The sequence below is a fragment of the Dryas octopetala genome, chromosome 3, assembly GCF_963921425.1.
Source record: "Dryas octopetala chromosome 3, drDryOcto1.1, whole genome shotgun sequence".
Lineage (NCBI taxonomy): Eukaryota > Viridiplantae > Streptophyta > Magnoliopsida > Rosales > Rosaceae > Dryas > Dryas octopetala.
Window position 1 is genome coordinate 26176476 of NC_141368.1, and position 15623 is coordinate 26192098.

At 35.9% G+C, this 15623-nt stretch overlaps 1 protein-coding gene and 1 pseudogene across 2 annotated transcripts in view; both read left to right on the forward strand.

Moving 5' to 3' along the window:
- LOC147292094 (phenylacetaldehyde reductase-like) overlaps positions 1 to 4799 on the forward strand; it is a 30925-nt pseudogene extending 26126 nt beyond the window's left edge. Inside the window, exon 6 of the transcript XR_015121361.1 lies at positions 4650 to 4799. The product of XR_015121361.1 is annotated as a phenylacetaldehyde reductase-like (transcript). The remainder of the gene's footprint in view (positions 1 to 4649) is intronic.
- A 3017-nt stretch (positions 4800 to 7816) lies between these two features.
- Positions 7817 to 11552, forward strand: LOC147292097 (phenylacetaldehyde reductase-like). The gene is made up of 6 exons (XM_086238223.1): positions 7817 to 7992; positions 8726 to 8895; positions 9624 to 9815; positions 10352 to 10514; positions 10865 to 11048; positions 11185 to 11552. The coding sequence occupies exons 1-6, from the start codon at positions 7875 to 7877 to the stop codon at positions 11324 to 11326; spliced, it is 969 nt and encodes a 322-aa protein (XP_086094349.1). The 5' UTR covers positions 7817 to 7874; the 3' UTR covers positions 11327 to 11552.
- The last annotated feature ends 4071 nt before the right edge of the window (positions 11553 to 15623 follow it).

A 15623-nucleotide genomic window follows, 5' to 3' on the forward strand; every position in this document is an offset into this window, starting at 1 on the left:
TGTTGCTTCATGTGTTGGACGAAAAGGGGAAGAAGGAGAAAACACAAAGGGAGATGGGTCTATTAAACTTGGTGCCTACAATTTTGATGAAGATAATGCAAAGAAGGAGCTTGCTAGCATGATCATCTTGCATGAGTACCCCTTGTCCATAGTTGAGCATCTTAGGTTTTGGAGGTATTGTAATGCTTTACAACCTTTATTTAAGGTTCCTTCTCGAAACACAATCAAGAGAGAGATTTTCAAGATTTTTGAATATGAGAAAGAGAAGACTATGAAGTTAATAGAGATGAATAAAAGTAGCATTGCAATTACCACCGACATGTGGACAACAAGTAACCAAAAGAGGCCGGGGATTTATGGCCATCACTTCACATTTCATTGACGATTCATGGATCTTGCAAAGTCGAATTTTGAGGTAACTCCATGAGTAATTGAATTTTATATTGTGATATGCAGAGCCGTCCCTGAGCAAGGGCTGGAGGGGCGACTGCCCACCCAGGGCCCACTTTCAAGGGGGGCCCAATTATATATATATATATTATAATATTAAAAAAATTAAATTTAAAGCTATTGTATGTAGAGGCCTAATAAGTAGTAACTAAGGTGTTCAAGGCTTATATCTAAAAGGCCCAAGTTTGTAAGAGGCTCAAATTAAATTTATAATAACTAAAGTAATAATTAAATTCAGTTTTTAGACTTTTATTTTTTTATTGAAAAGCTTAAACGTCAAAAGGTTTTTTTATATTAAACGAATAAGGGTTTTGTTTTTTGTTTTTCTCTCTCTCCCTCCCTCACTATCTCAGACTCTCTCAACTCTCAATCACTTAATTTCTCTTCCTCAATTGAAGTTCCTCCACAATCCATTCGATCAGATTTTCGATTCTTAAGGCTTCAGCTCTATGCTCTTCTTCGATTAACTATCGGTTTCTCTTGATCCCTTCTTTAGTCCTCATATCCTCTCCATTGTCTCCAAAGAAATTAGGGTTTTGTTCAAACTTTAAATTACTTTTTGTTCAAAGCTTGTATGTCCAAAGGCCCTATAACTTTAATTATTTATTGTCCCAAATTTTTTGTTGAAAATTTGTACAAACTATAATATTATCTCATGTTTAATGAAAGTATCATTTAATTTTTTATTTTCAAGCAAAAGTAAATGAAAAACATGCCTACATAATTTTATAATTTTTTTCTTTATATACAAAAGGGCCCTTTTTAGATTTTCGCTCTGGGGCCTCTAAAAAGTCAAGAACGGCACTGGTGATATGCTTGTCATTATTTTACTAATATGAAATTTGACTATATTATATATTGTACTAGTCATTGAATTTGGTATTTCAATATGCTTGTTATTGACTATATATCATTTTATTATTATTATTTTAGGTTTGTATATGTGCTGTGTCCACATAATGCTAAAACACTTTCTGAGGTATTGATGGATTTTTTGAGAAAGTGGAACATTGATCGTAAGTTGTCTAATTTAACTGTAGATAGTTGATTGCACAACTAATGATAAGGATTGACTTGCTAGCTCTTATTGACTCTTAGTTCTCCTTCATGTACTTTTGTTGGATGAGAGCTAGGAAGCATCGATACAAGTACGGCACCAATACGTACGTGACACCACACCGATACGCAATACGGTAAATTTCTAAAAAATTAGAGCACCGATACGGATATTAAAATAATATATATATTTAAACTTTAAAAAAAATCAAATATCATCTAAACCCAATACTATTTAGATTTCAGAGTTATAAAAAAAACAAACAAAGCCAACCCAACTATGCAAGCTAACCAGATTACTCAACGCAACTACGCAAGCAACAAGCTAACCTCCACGATATTTAACCTCCGCGACAGAGACACAGATCGCGACGACGATGGCTGCTCGAAAACAGGTTTCTCGGCTTCCTTTTCTATTTCGCACATGAATAGTGATGGCTGCGTTGAATACTTGAATTAGGGCTCTAATGATCTGATTTTTGTAAAGTTTCTAAAATTGCGATTAGACTCCCCAATTTTACAAAAAACTTGAAAAAATACCCCAGACATATCGAGACTGTATCTTGACCATATCAGAGAAGTATCGCTGGAGTATCGTCGTCATATCGAGTAGTCAAAGTCAACAGATACGTATAGCATGCTTTGGATATGCGTATCCCCGTATCTAGTGCGTATCGGTGCTATCATGGTATCCGATACAGAATACCTCAAAAAATTGGCGTATCGATGCTTCCTAGGATGAGAGATTATTTCACATGTGTTGTATTGCACATATCTTGGACTTGATAGTTAAAGATGGCTTAGAAGTGATTACTCATAGTATTGACACTATTCGGTCTAGTGTTGCAAATTGGGTAGGCACCCCAAAAAGAGAGGAAAGATTTGATGAGGTAGCTCGTCAATTGAAAGTTGACTGCACTTGGAAATTGGTTCTTGATTGCAAAACAAGACCGGTGGAACTCCAGATATGTTAAGCTTAACACTGCATTGATATATAAGGATGTTTTTCCTCGTTTGAAACAATGTGGATATAGAAGTGTTCCTAGTGATGCTGATTGGTCATTGACAAAGGTGATTGCTGAAAAATTGCAATTATTTTATAGAGTGACTTGAGTTTTTTTTTTCTGGAACCAAGTATCCTACAGCCAACCTATTTTTCCCACATGTTTGTGACATTCAGTTGATAATTTATGAGTGGCTTGAGTCTGATCAGAGAGAAGCTAGTGAAAGAAATGGCAGAAAAGATGGCAACAAAGTTTGACAAGTATTGGAATATAATTCATGGGACTATGACAATTGCCACCATGTTGGATCCAAGGTATAAGATGATCGAAGTTGATTGAAATTTACTTTCATCAAATTTTCCAAGATAATATATGCTTCATTGGAAATTGAAAGGGTTCGAATACTTACTTATGACTTGGTTAAAGAATATCAATTGAGGTCTACATCTAATCATGAATTGAGTTAGTCTTCAATTTCTGCATCTTCATCAAGGCCACATGATTTGGTAGAGTAATTTGGAAAAGTTTGACTTGTTTGTTTCTGATTCCACTAGTGAAGATATAGTAAGTCCGACTTAGACAATTATTTGGAAGAGTTTGTCTTACCTAGGACAAGAGAATTTGATATATACTCTCTTGGTGGAGGACTAATGGGATCAAGCATCCTACACAATTATTTGGAAGAGTTTGTCTTACCTAGGACAAGATAATTTGATATATATATATATACTCTCTTGGTGGAGGACTAATGGGATCAAGTATCCTACTTTGCATGAGATTGCTAGAGATATATTGGCCATTCATGTGTCCGCAGTTACTTTAGAGTCTGCATTTAGTACTGGTGGAAGAATTGTCAGCCCACACTGTAGTCGCCTACATTCAAATACAGTTAAGGCATCAATGTGTGCTCGAGATTGGTTGTAGACTGAGATCCGAGGTTTTAAAGATAGTGCATTTGATGAGGATGGAGATGTGGATGAGGTAAAAATGTATTTGATTTACAGTAGTTTGCTTTACTTTACTTTTATTGTGATTTTCAATGAAATATTTGGTTGATTTGTTGTAGGAGCCTTGCATTGATGCTGACTAAAGTGAGGTTTGTGGAGTTCTTACATATAGAGAGGTTGAAGACCTAAGTGATGAGATTGATCGACTGAATTTTCGGGTGTGGGATACATTATATGATGCTTGGGAAGATGATCTTGTTAGATTAGAGGATGATCGAGGTTTTTCTTTTTTTTTTGTTTTCCAGTAGTACTCTGGCATTTCAGCAGTACTCTGTGTCTATTTGGTTTCAGTACTCAATTGTTCATGTTGTGGAACATTAAGCTGTGTTTACTTATTGATCATCTCTCTACATATCTAAGGACTTTAATTTTAATTCATTTTTGATCATCACCTACCAGGTAATATATATAGTTATATACTATATATGTTTATTGGAATAATTTGTTTCCAAATGGGGTTCTGATTTGTTGAATTAACTGGATATATGAGTAATTAATCATGTCACTAAAATAGAAAAATGTATTTAATCTCTGGTAATTAACATGTATGCCATTAATAACACCATGTAATATGTGTATTGTGTACTGTGCCTGTAGGCATGAGCTCTGTGGGTTATGAAGCAGCTAGAGTCCTTTGGTAGTGGGATTATCTTGAAGAACAGCCTTTTTTTTTTACACAATGTAATAAACCATTTATAGTGGAAAAACAGAGTAAGATCATTTTATTTGGACCAGCTTAGAGTGCGCAAAGTAGAAACAAGTAGGGGAAATAATGCATTGGAGATAATGTATTGCAAATGGGATTTTAAAATATAATTGATTTATTTAAGAAAAAAATCGGGTCGGGTATAGGTATTACCCTCAATAAATGAGACGGGTTTGATGCGGGTGTGGGTAGGGTGCGGGTACTACCTGCTTACATTGTTACGGGTATGGGCCGGACATGGGTAAACAATTTTATAGGCGGGCCGGGTACAGGTATTGTGGGTACCCGGCCCATGGGTACAATTGCCACCCCTAACCCCTTTTCTCCTTTCACAATTAATTTCATTTGGTTAGGAATTTGAAAACTCACTGAACATGGTGAATTTCTGAGGGATTTTTATTGTTTTATTTTCGTGTCATTCTTGGTAGATGTGAGGATGACAATCCTTATTTCCCAAAAATGTATCAGCTATCCATGGAGAAAGCAAAAGGTTTGGGAATTAATTTCCTTCCTCTGGAAGTAAGTCTTAAGGACACTGTCGAAAGCCTGAAGGAGAAGGGATTCCTCAATATTTGAATTATGCAATTGGAAGCAACTTGTACATTGCACAAGTTGGTCGCATGTTGGGGCAATTGAAGTTTTTGTTTTTTTTTCCTGCTATATTGAAAAGAGATCATGATGAAAATAATATTGTTCTTGTCCAGACTTTCTTAAATTATATGCAGACATCCCGAGAGAGTTGATTTAGTCAAATGCTAAGAAGTTGCTTTCTCTCTTTATATATGGCTCAATCTTCCTGTAAAGCATATCATCACTTTGGTGTTTCTTTACAAGTTTATCGTTTATGAAGTTTCAAAATAACTATTATGAATAAAAGCTGAAGTCGAAATTGCAAAGAAATCTTAATTCATTAGTGGCCAAAAAAAAAAAAAATCTTAATTCACGCTCTTTTAATATTGGCCAAATAACCCTTTTAGTCCATGTATATAGTTTGACTCTTTTTTCACTTTTGTCCATATAATTTTTAAAAATTATAAGGAAAATTTTTCAAAAATAACTTAAACTTTGACCCTTGTATCAATTCAAGATATGAACCATGAGTTGTACGTACCAATTTGCCCCTTCAACTTTACTTTTGATGCCAAAATGCAATTTTCATCAACTCGGTTTGTAAATTCCATCCAAAGGTGATCATATGTCACACATGTGATTACTTTTTTAGGGGTAAAATTCATCATTCTATTTGTAATACAAGAACATAGAAGTCAAACCACTTCACATACATAACCTTTTTTTGGACAAAAAATGTAATTAGACTAACATAAGGGGCAAATTGGCTTCAAAATTAAAGTTTGGGCATATTAATATAACTCATCATACGCATCCTAGATTGACATGAATCAAAGTTTAAGTCCTTTTTAAAAACTTTTCCCAAAATTATATCCTTATTATAATTTACTCAGGCCTACTATTAAAGGAAAAGAACCCAAATTTTTGTCAAATTAGTTGATGGAATGGAGTTGCAAGGGAAATTTTGACCCCTCGTGTGTACGGGTGGATGATTGGGGTTATGTGAGGGGATGAGAGGACAAAGTTGGCTCATCTTACACGACCATTCCGTCTATTAATTTGACAAAAGATTTTTTTTTTCTCCAAGTGCATACATTGACAAATTATAAAATATAATCTATACATAAATTCTCTAAAACTAACTGATTAGTGAGTTAACACAAAATTAATTATATTTTCGGGCCCATCACATTATGTAATCTCATAATCTGAATTATTTATTTTTTAAGCCACACTTCATAGGTAAAAAAAAAAAAATTCAAATTAAAAGTCTTTTAGCCATTTGATTATAATAACAATTATTTATATGATTTTATTGAAATAAAATTTTCCAAATTTGGATATGGAATTTAGACTAATAATAATTTAGAAAATTAGGATTAAATACCAAATATCAATAGTTTTTCAATAAAGCAGCAAGCCACTAATTTTTTTTAGTTTAGGTACTAACCTAGAGTAAGACATTTTGGATTAGGTCACAAATCAGTTTGTTATATAGTTGTGATTGTCAAACAGTCACAGTTGTGATTAAACTGTGACTGTTTCAAATTTATAAAAATTTAAAATTTTTAAGAGTTTAATACTTTTGATTTAGGCTTGGGGGATGAAGTCATATAACTCAAAGACTAAACATTAAAGTTTAAGCCTTGCAAATATTGAAAAAACAACAAATCAATAAAAAAGTTATGACTGTTAGACAGTCACAGCTCGATATAACCATGTTTTTTAAAATTGGTACCTAAACTGAAATTTAGTACATAAAGTAAAATGACATAAATGTTTTGGCAGTTAAAATGAAAAAACATTATAATTTGGTATCTAAAATCAACGGACCTATAATAATTTGATACTAATTAAGTGGGATAAGGATCAAAACTCAGTACCAAAATTGAAAAAACAAACCTTGAAAATATGCGGACCCTTTGTCATAATAATAAGACTTATTTACTAGTTTGCCCCCTGAAAGTAACATTAATCTAACTTCACCCCCTAACATTTATTTTGTATCACTTTAACCCATGAAACTAATTCTCATGTATCACTTTGTCGACTTCCTATCTTTACAAACTTTGGAAATTAATTAAAAATAGCTTCAGACTCAAAAAAATATACAAAAAATTCCTACGGACTCGTCTTGATTAGTTCTAATTTAATATGAGGTCAAATTACCAATTTGCCCTCTGAGAGTTTCTAGAAAATTTGGGAAGTCCAAATTTATTTCTAGAAAATTAAAATAAATTTCCCTCTATAAAAATTCTAAAATTTTTGTAAAGTCTCGGATGAATTCTCAAAAATATTTTGAAAATTACCAAAAACCTGTTTCAGAGAATTCTTCCGGGACTTTATGGAAATTCTAGAATTTTCTAAAATTTATTTTATAAAGGGAAATTTATTTTCCTCTAAGACGGAGAGGTCTTTTGGGTAGCAAGTGTTCACAAGAGAGGTAGTGTTATTGTTTAGAAGACCAACGGTGTAAATCTCGTATTTTTTGGAGTTCGGGGGATTATCTTATGAATTTTTAAAGAGTAAGATATATTTTAATTTTCTAGAAATATTTGGATGGAAAATTGGTCATTTGACCTCATAGGAAATTAATACTAGTCAAGACGAGTCGGTAAAAATTTTCCATGTATTTTTCTGAGTCTGAAGTTATTTTTAATTAATTTTTAAAGTTTGTAAAAATAGAAAGTGGGCAAAATGATACACGAGAATTAGTTTCAGGAGGTAAAATAGGGGGTGAAGTTAGATTAAAAGTTACTTTCAGGGTAAAATAGTAAATAAGCCTAATAATAATAGTTTTTCTAGAGTCTAGCTCATGAATAATGACTATAGAGTCGAAGTAATCCAACTTTTTAGATGTATTGTCCTTGTATTTTTTGTCCATCACGATACTGAGTTTCACTATTCAATAATCTTTTTTTTTTTTTGGCCAAGACTATTCAATAATCTTTTATTTGGTCAACTTTTATATAAAATTTTGACTGAAGTGTAGTTGCCTTCATTGACATCTTCAGCTCCATTATCACCTTAGAAACACCAACTGTAACGAATTACGCTTCAGAGCTTAGAGGGATACAGAGGATGAGCGGAGCAACGAAGGTTGTGTGTGTAACAGGAGCGTCTGGTTACATAGCATCATGGCTGGTGAAGCTCTTATTACAAAGAGGTTATACTGTCAAAGCCACTGTTCGTGACCCAAGTCAGTATCAGTTTTAATTCTTTTTTTCTTTTCTTTTTTTCTAAGCTTCCTCATAGTTATCAAAGTCAAACAGTTCTTTCATAATTTTCAATTTTTCATTCTTCAAGTTCTGAGTTTTTTTGTTTTATTTACCAGAAGAAAAGTTTAGGATCTTAGCTAGAGTCTGAGGTCATGTTCTGAAATCTTGATCTTCAGTTTCAACTTTCAAGTGGTTCTTGAAATCCAGTTATGTTATACAAGACAAGGCTTTTAGCTTTCTTTAGGTAACCAACCTTATTAGCCAAATCTTTATGCATGAATGAAGTTACTATCCTACCCCTTGTGGTAATTGACAAAACAGTAAAGTTGCAGACAGTGTTTTGTTTGAATGCCAACCTTCGTATCTAATTACCAATTTAATATTTTTGGGTTGTTAATATAGTTGATGCGTCCCTCTGTTAACAAGAAAACTTGTGTGGAAAAATCATATCATGTCATCATCATATTGATATAGTCTGAGTCTGACTAATACTATTCACTTAATCTGAAAAAAATTTGTTTCCTACTAACATGGCATTGCATACAAATATTAATCCCAATTAGAAATAAATATTGCTTCCTAATTAGTAGGAATAAAGTCTTTAAAATGAAATATTAGGCCTTACCAACTGTGCTTAATGTTTACCTTGTGCACATAGTAGTGTTTTGATGTATTCTTAGTGTAACTCACTACTTCAGTTTATGTATGGCACAGATGATCCAAAGAAAACAGAACACTTACTCTCACTTGATGGAGCAAAAGAAAGGCTTCATTTGTTCAAAGCAGATTTGTTAGGTGAAGGATCTTTTGACCCTGTAGTTGATGGATGTGAAGGTGTCTTTCACACAGCATCTCCTTTACAATTTTCAGTCACTGACCCACAGGTTCATCTCTTTACTTTCATAGTTCAAATTTTCTACAGTTCTTGTAATTGCCTATTGCTTACAGCCTACAGGTCTTCTTTCACCCAAGTTTATGTAGTATTCATGCTTATTTTGTTTATTCAGATGGAAGGAATCTTACTTTCTGCTTCTTGTTCCAGAAGTTTATAACTCAACACCAAACTACATTGCTGAAATTTTTGAAAAATAAGTTTTGTCAAGTCTTAATTACCAAGCGGAAAGACAAAATTACAACAGAAATACAAAAACAAAATTATCTATCTAAGACAGTTGTATTTACTTATGTAGACAACTTATAATTGCATTGGTTAATACCCTTTTCAGAATTGTTAGTATTTCAAGATGAAAAGTGTAAACCAACTGATAAAGTTTATTTCCATTCATTTGGCCCCTGTGTGGCAATCTGACCTCATATTATTTAATTCTTATATTCTTTCAAGATACTTTAGCCATTGGCTGACAAAAGCTATTTGAGTTTGTTGAAAGGATTATTCTAGATGTCAATTAATCAACATATATACATGGTTCACAAGGAAACAGATTAATACTTATCAAGAATACTTGTTAGTATTCTGTTTTAGGCAATGATGTAGAATCTATTTCCCTCTTTACAGGATCATACGTATGTTTGCATTTTTTTAGAGAAGCAAAATAATTTCAAAACTTGTTATGTAAAGACTGCAACGATTCTTATTGTTTCCATATCTCAGGCAGAATTAATTGACCCTGCAGTGAAGGGAACACTTAATGTTCTGAAATCATGCGTAAAATTTCCAACTGTCAGGAGAGTGATTTTAACATCTTCTATGGCTACACTAATAATGAGTGGAAAACCTCTGGCCTCTGATGTGGTAGTTGATGAAACATGGTATTCGGATCCACTTCTTTGTGAGAAGTACAAGGTAAGTATTTATGTTCCCATACTTATCTTTTTCCAAGTATCACCTTTTATTCATTGTTAATTTGTTATGCTTCCATGTCTACTGGAAACAAAATTTAATCTTGTCACCTTAACTGGTCTGGATCCAATTATATAAGAGATGAACTATTTGTAAAATCAAGAAACGTTACAATTGTTATGCCCCAGAGCCTGCACACAATCAGCCACATTCTGTCCAAATCATGGGCTCATCTGCAGACAGCAGTCTAGCTATCAGTTGATACCTCTCTTTTTCTTACTCTAAGAGCAATACAGCACTAAACTATCTCAGTTTTCTTGTCACCCAGAAATGAAAAATAGAAAAGAAATCTCAATTGTTTTTCAATTAAGAACATATTAGTTGGATTAGATGCATGTTATGTGTATATTACTCAAAAGTCTGCCAATCATTCATCTGATACCTGGAGTTATATTGGATGTGGAGGTATACTTAACATAAGACAAAGTAGTATATCTTTGTTTAGTATGAACTTTTTTTTTTTTTTTTTTTTTTTCCAGCAATGGTATGTGCTTTCAAAAACTTTAGCTGAGGAGGCTGCTTGGAAATTTGCTAAAGGAAATGGGATTGACTTGGTTACAATACATCCAGGGTTTGTGATTGGTCCACTCTTACAACCAACTCTTAATCTCTCCGTAGAGGTGATTCAGAATCTCATAACTGGTATACTTCAGAAACTATCTTTTTTACCTTTCATGATTAATGCAGAGTATGATGGAAAGTCAAAATTAATTTAGTTGAGGCAAATAGCACGACAGTTAGAATTAATTTAGTTGAAGTGAACTTACCTCTCGGGTTAATGTATTGCATTCCAGGATTCGGAGCTTGAAAGGTACTTAATGATAAAAATGCTGTAATCTTTATGATGTATCCATTTTCCTCTTCCATCTCTTCAACAACAATCTTCTGGACTATTAAATTCTAATTAATGTCTATTATAATATTTTCAACCCTTTTGTGTTTGAAATGTTACTTGTGATGCAAACAATCGTTTTTGTTTCCTTTTTATGCAGGTGGAGCAATACCCACGTCAAATTACAGATTGGTTGATGTTAGAGATGTTGCCTCTGCTCATATTCAAGCATTTGAAGATCCTTCAGCTAGTGGAAGATATTGTTTTGCTGGACATGTTACACACATTTCCGAGGCTCTTAAGATTTTACAAGGACTTTATCCCACTTTGTGCCTTCCTGAAAGGTTAGTTATCATTTGCAAAATGCCACAAATGGGTGCCATTGCCATTAATTAAGAGTATATTGTTCATAGGGTCTGATCTACTCATCTTCAATTCTTAAGGGTTTTCTTTCCCCCCTCTTTTGGTCATTGTTGGCAGATGTGAGGATGGCAATCCTTCTGGTCCAATATATCAAGTTTCGCAGGAGAAAGCAAAAGGTTTGGGAGTTACTTTCCTTCCATTGGAAGTAAGTCTTGGGGACACAGTTGAAAGCCTCAAGGAGAAGGGCTTCCTAGCTTAATGTTTGAAGTTGAACTATGAAATTGACAACAACAGTTGTTTATTGCACAAGTTGGTCATTGACTCATTGGAGTTTTTTTTTCAACTAAACTTGTTTGTTTTCCACTAAAATCCAAAGACAGTATGATGACAATAATATGGTTCTTGTTCAGACTTTCTTAAAGTTATCTGCAGACGGCTCCAGAGTTGATTAGTTAGTTGCTTTCAGCTCTCTTTTTTTGGCTCAACCTGTGAGAACTGAAACATAAATTATGTTGCATACACAAATCAATGGATACAAATATAACTCGACATCAATATGACTCTACTGATAAGCATATAACTGTAATATATAATTAACTACTAACCTAATGAAGACATATTGCTAGCAAATTAAATACCTCCAGTCAAGATGCTCAAGTCTTCTAGCCATTACAACAATGAATTAACCTCTCACACAATGGGGCAGAGTTTATTAATTCTAAGTGTTAACTGTGTGACCAGGGACCTGTGCTTATATAAAGTACTCATAGATTCCTTGTTCCTCCCATCAAGGACTCCAAAATCCAATCCTAATAGGACTCTATAAAGATTTTGCTGGATCATTGCCTTGTTTATAGCATAAGGCCTTTAGGTAACTAAGTCTTCCTAGTCCAACTCAGATAAGTAATCTATTTAAGATGGACTTGCTGATTTATGGCTTATTAATAAACCTATTACTTGTATCTTAAGTATTAGTGTAATATTGACTCCGAGAAAAACAAAGCATTAGTCCATTTAATTCTTACATTCTCCCACTTGGACAAGCATTGTTCTTAATCGGGCCCCATTGAGCTGACCATTGGCCCCTCTGATGTTGATTCCTCTTCACAGTTGCAGTAGGTCCAAGAGTCTTTGGCCTCTTTCAGACTCTAACAGGAAGAATTTGAAGCAGGTGTAAAAGCTAATTTAACAAAGGCTATTGAAGCTTTATCCTCCCACCAACATGAATTCCAAGCCTCGATTCAACATCAATCTGCTACCTTTCAACACACTCTGCTTGAAGCACTTCGTGCTAATACCCCACCCTCTCCTTTTTCCTCTACTGCCCCCCCAAACCCCCTCTCACCTTTGGTTCCATCCATTTTTCTTTACCATCCCCAAATCCCATCTTGGGTTATGCCACCACACTTGCTTCCACCTCTTTTTTTTTTTTTTTTCATCCACTGCCCCTCCCACCGCCCGCCCCTTTTATTCCACTATCATGACTACTTCTGTTGCAATCCCTCCACCCACAGTGGGGATTCCGTTTTCTACCCCTACCCCATCACCTTCTTCTTTTCCATGGTCTACCCACTGTCCATATACACCCACCCATCCCTCTCTCTCGCTCCAGTTCTTTCCATCCCAACAACCTTCCCTTAAGCCTATGAGATTTGATCTTCCTCATTTTTCTGGCGACGATCCCCACACTTGGATAGCTATGGCCGAGCATTTTTTTGACTATTATTCTATTCCTGAAGTTCATAAGGTTTCGGTGGCCTCAGTGAGTATGTCCGGCGATGCCGCTTTGTGGATGCGGTGGTTCAATACCCGTTATCCTCGGGCATCTTGGTCTGATTTTGTTGATTTGCTGCTCAATCGCTTTGGGCCTCGAGAGACATCCTTCTCGAGGAGTATACAGCTCGGTTCTGTTGAGGAGTATACAACTCGGTTTGTCAAACTTTCTTGTCATGCTTCTGGTTGGTCTAATACCCAACTCAAAGGCATCTATGTTGGCAGTCTCCATGAGGATTTACGGACGGACGTCGAAGCCCACAACCCCACCACCCTTACCCGAGTCATCGAGCTTGCTTACATCTATGAACTTCACCACAAAAAGCCTACCTTTCATCCCACCCACTTCAAAAATCCCACATTTTCGCCCAAAACTCCAACCACCAGTAAACCTCCACATTCGGCCATCACTGTCCCTATTAAACACCTTTCACCAGCTGGGATGAACGAGAGGCGTGCCAAAGGCTTATGTTATAATTGTGATGAAAAATATAAGGTCGGCTATGTCTGTAAACACCCTCAGCTTTTTATGGTTGACATAGTTCCAGCCAATGGCGAAGCAGCACCAAATAATGCTCTCGATACCCAAGCCGATGATATTACTATCATCCCCGATCCCAATCTTACCATTCTAGCTGTAATGACAGATGAAGAGCATCCCCAAACTATGTCTCCAAGGATCCATTAGCACTCATTCTGTTCACTTATTCATCGATAGTGGTGCAACTTTCAATTTCATTCACCCATGCTTGGTCAAACACCTTAATCTCTCAATTGACAACTCTGCGGTTCACCAAGTCACAGTTGCTAATGGGCGGGCCATCACTACCAAAGGATTGATCCCTCAATTACGGCTTTCGGTTCAAGGGTACTCATTCTTTGTTCCTTTTCATATTCTCCCTGTTATTGGCTATGATATTTAGTTGGGAGCTGCTTGGCTAGAATATTTGGGTCTTTTCTCTTGGCACTTTAAAAATAAGGTGATGGAATTCTCTGTTCATGGTTGCTCATATCGCTTAAAAGAGAATGTTACCCCTCTTCCCTCCTTGATGAATTGTTCAACTATATCTCGTCTTCTTCAAACTGAGCATATGGGGCTTATGGTTCAGTTGGTCCCGGCCCATCCACCCATTTTCATGGCAGAGCTTGCATCGGAGTCAATTCCTTCTGCTATCTAGTCATTGTTGGATACCTTCCTCCACAACGACCCCAAGATCACCGCATCATACTCCAGCCAAACGCACAGCCCATTAGCATTCGTCCATACCGGTACCCACATTTCCACAAGGATGAAGTTGAAAGCTTGGTTAAAGAGATGTTAGACAGTGGCATTATTCGACCCAGCTCTAGTCCATTTTCTTCTCCCGTTCTCTTGGTCAAGAAAAAAGATGGTTCTTGGCGCATGTGTGTTGATTACCACGCTCTTAATAATGTTACTGTCAAGCACAAGTATCCCATCCCAGTTATTGATGAATTGCTAGATGACCTCCATGGTGCCTCTTATTTTTCCAAGCTCGATCTTCGCTCGGGCTACCATCAAATCTGGATGCATGCAGCTGATGTTTCGAAAACTGCATTCCGTACTCATGACGGTCGCTTTGAATTTTTGGTAATGCCTTTCGGCCTATCCAATGCCCCATCCACTTTTCAAACTATTATGAATGATGTGTTTCGACCATTTTTATGTGTTTTTGTCCTAGTGTTTTTTGACGACATTTTGGTCTATAGCACTGTCCTCCATACATTGCGCCAACATCAGTTTCAGGCCAAGCTTAGCAAGTGTTATTTTGCCCAATCACGAGTTGACTGTTTGGGGCATATCATTTCCCATCAAGGTGTGGCTGTGGATGATTCAAAAGTCTCTTGCATTGTGAATTGGCCACGACCAAAGACTCTCAAGGCTTTACGAGGGTTTTTGGGCCGCACTGGATGCTACCGTAAATTTGTTCAACATTATGGACTATTGGCAAAACCAATCTCTGATTTACTCAAAAAAGAAGCTTTTGCTTGGTCTCCAGCCGCTGAGGAAGCTTTAATCAATCTCAAAAACGCTTTTAGTTCCACTCCTGTTTTGGCTTTATCGGATTTCTCTAAACAGTTCGTATTGGAATGTGATGCCTCTGGTGGCGGAATTGGCGCAGTTTTGTCCCAAGATCGACATCTGATCGCTTATCTTAGCAAGCCCCTCTCACAACGCAACCTTTCTTTTTCCATCTACGAGAAGGAGATGTTGGCTGTTATCTTTGCAGTTCAAAAGTGGTGCCCATATTTAATTGGTCTCCAGTTTAAGATTCTTACAGATTTTCAGACCCTTAGTCATATTTTGGATCAGCGGTTTACCACCCCAGCACAGCAAAAGTGGTTACTGAAACTCTTGGGTTATGACTTTGTTGTTGAATACAGGGGTGGCACACTTAATCAGGTTCCCGATGCATTATCCTGTCGCCACAAATTGCTCACAGTTATGGGAATCTCTTCTCCAATTTTCACTGCAATGGATGAAATTTCTCAAATATGTTGCGTTGACCCTTCTACTATGGCCATTATTTCAACTCTTGCTGGCAACGGTTCAGCTCCAACTGGATTCTCGATGAGGGACAATATCCTCTTTTATAAAAATCGCATCTTTGTTCCCCCTCTCTCTCCTTGGCGGCGCCAGATCCTGCATGAGTTCCATGACACTCCTAAGCGCTTGTCTCATAACTTTCTTTGGCCAAGCGCTCGCAAAGATGTGAAGCAATATGTGGCATCATGCGACACTTGCCAACGTAAAAAATATGAAT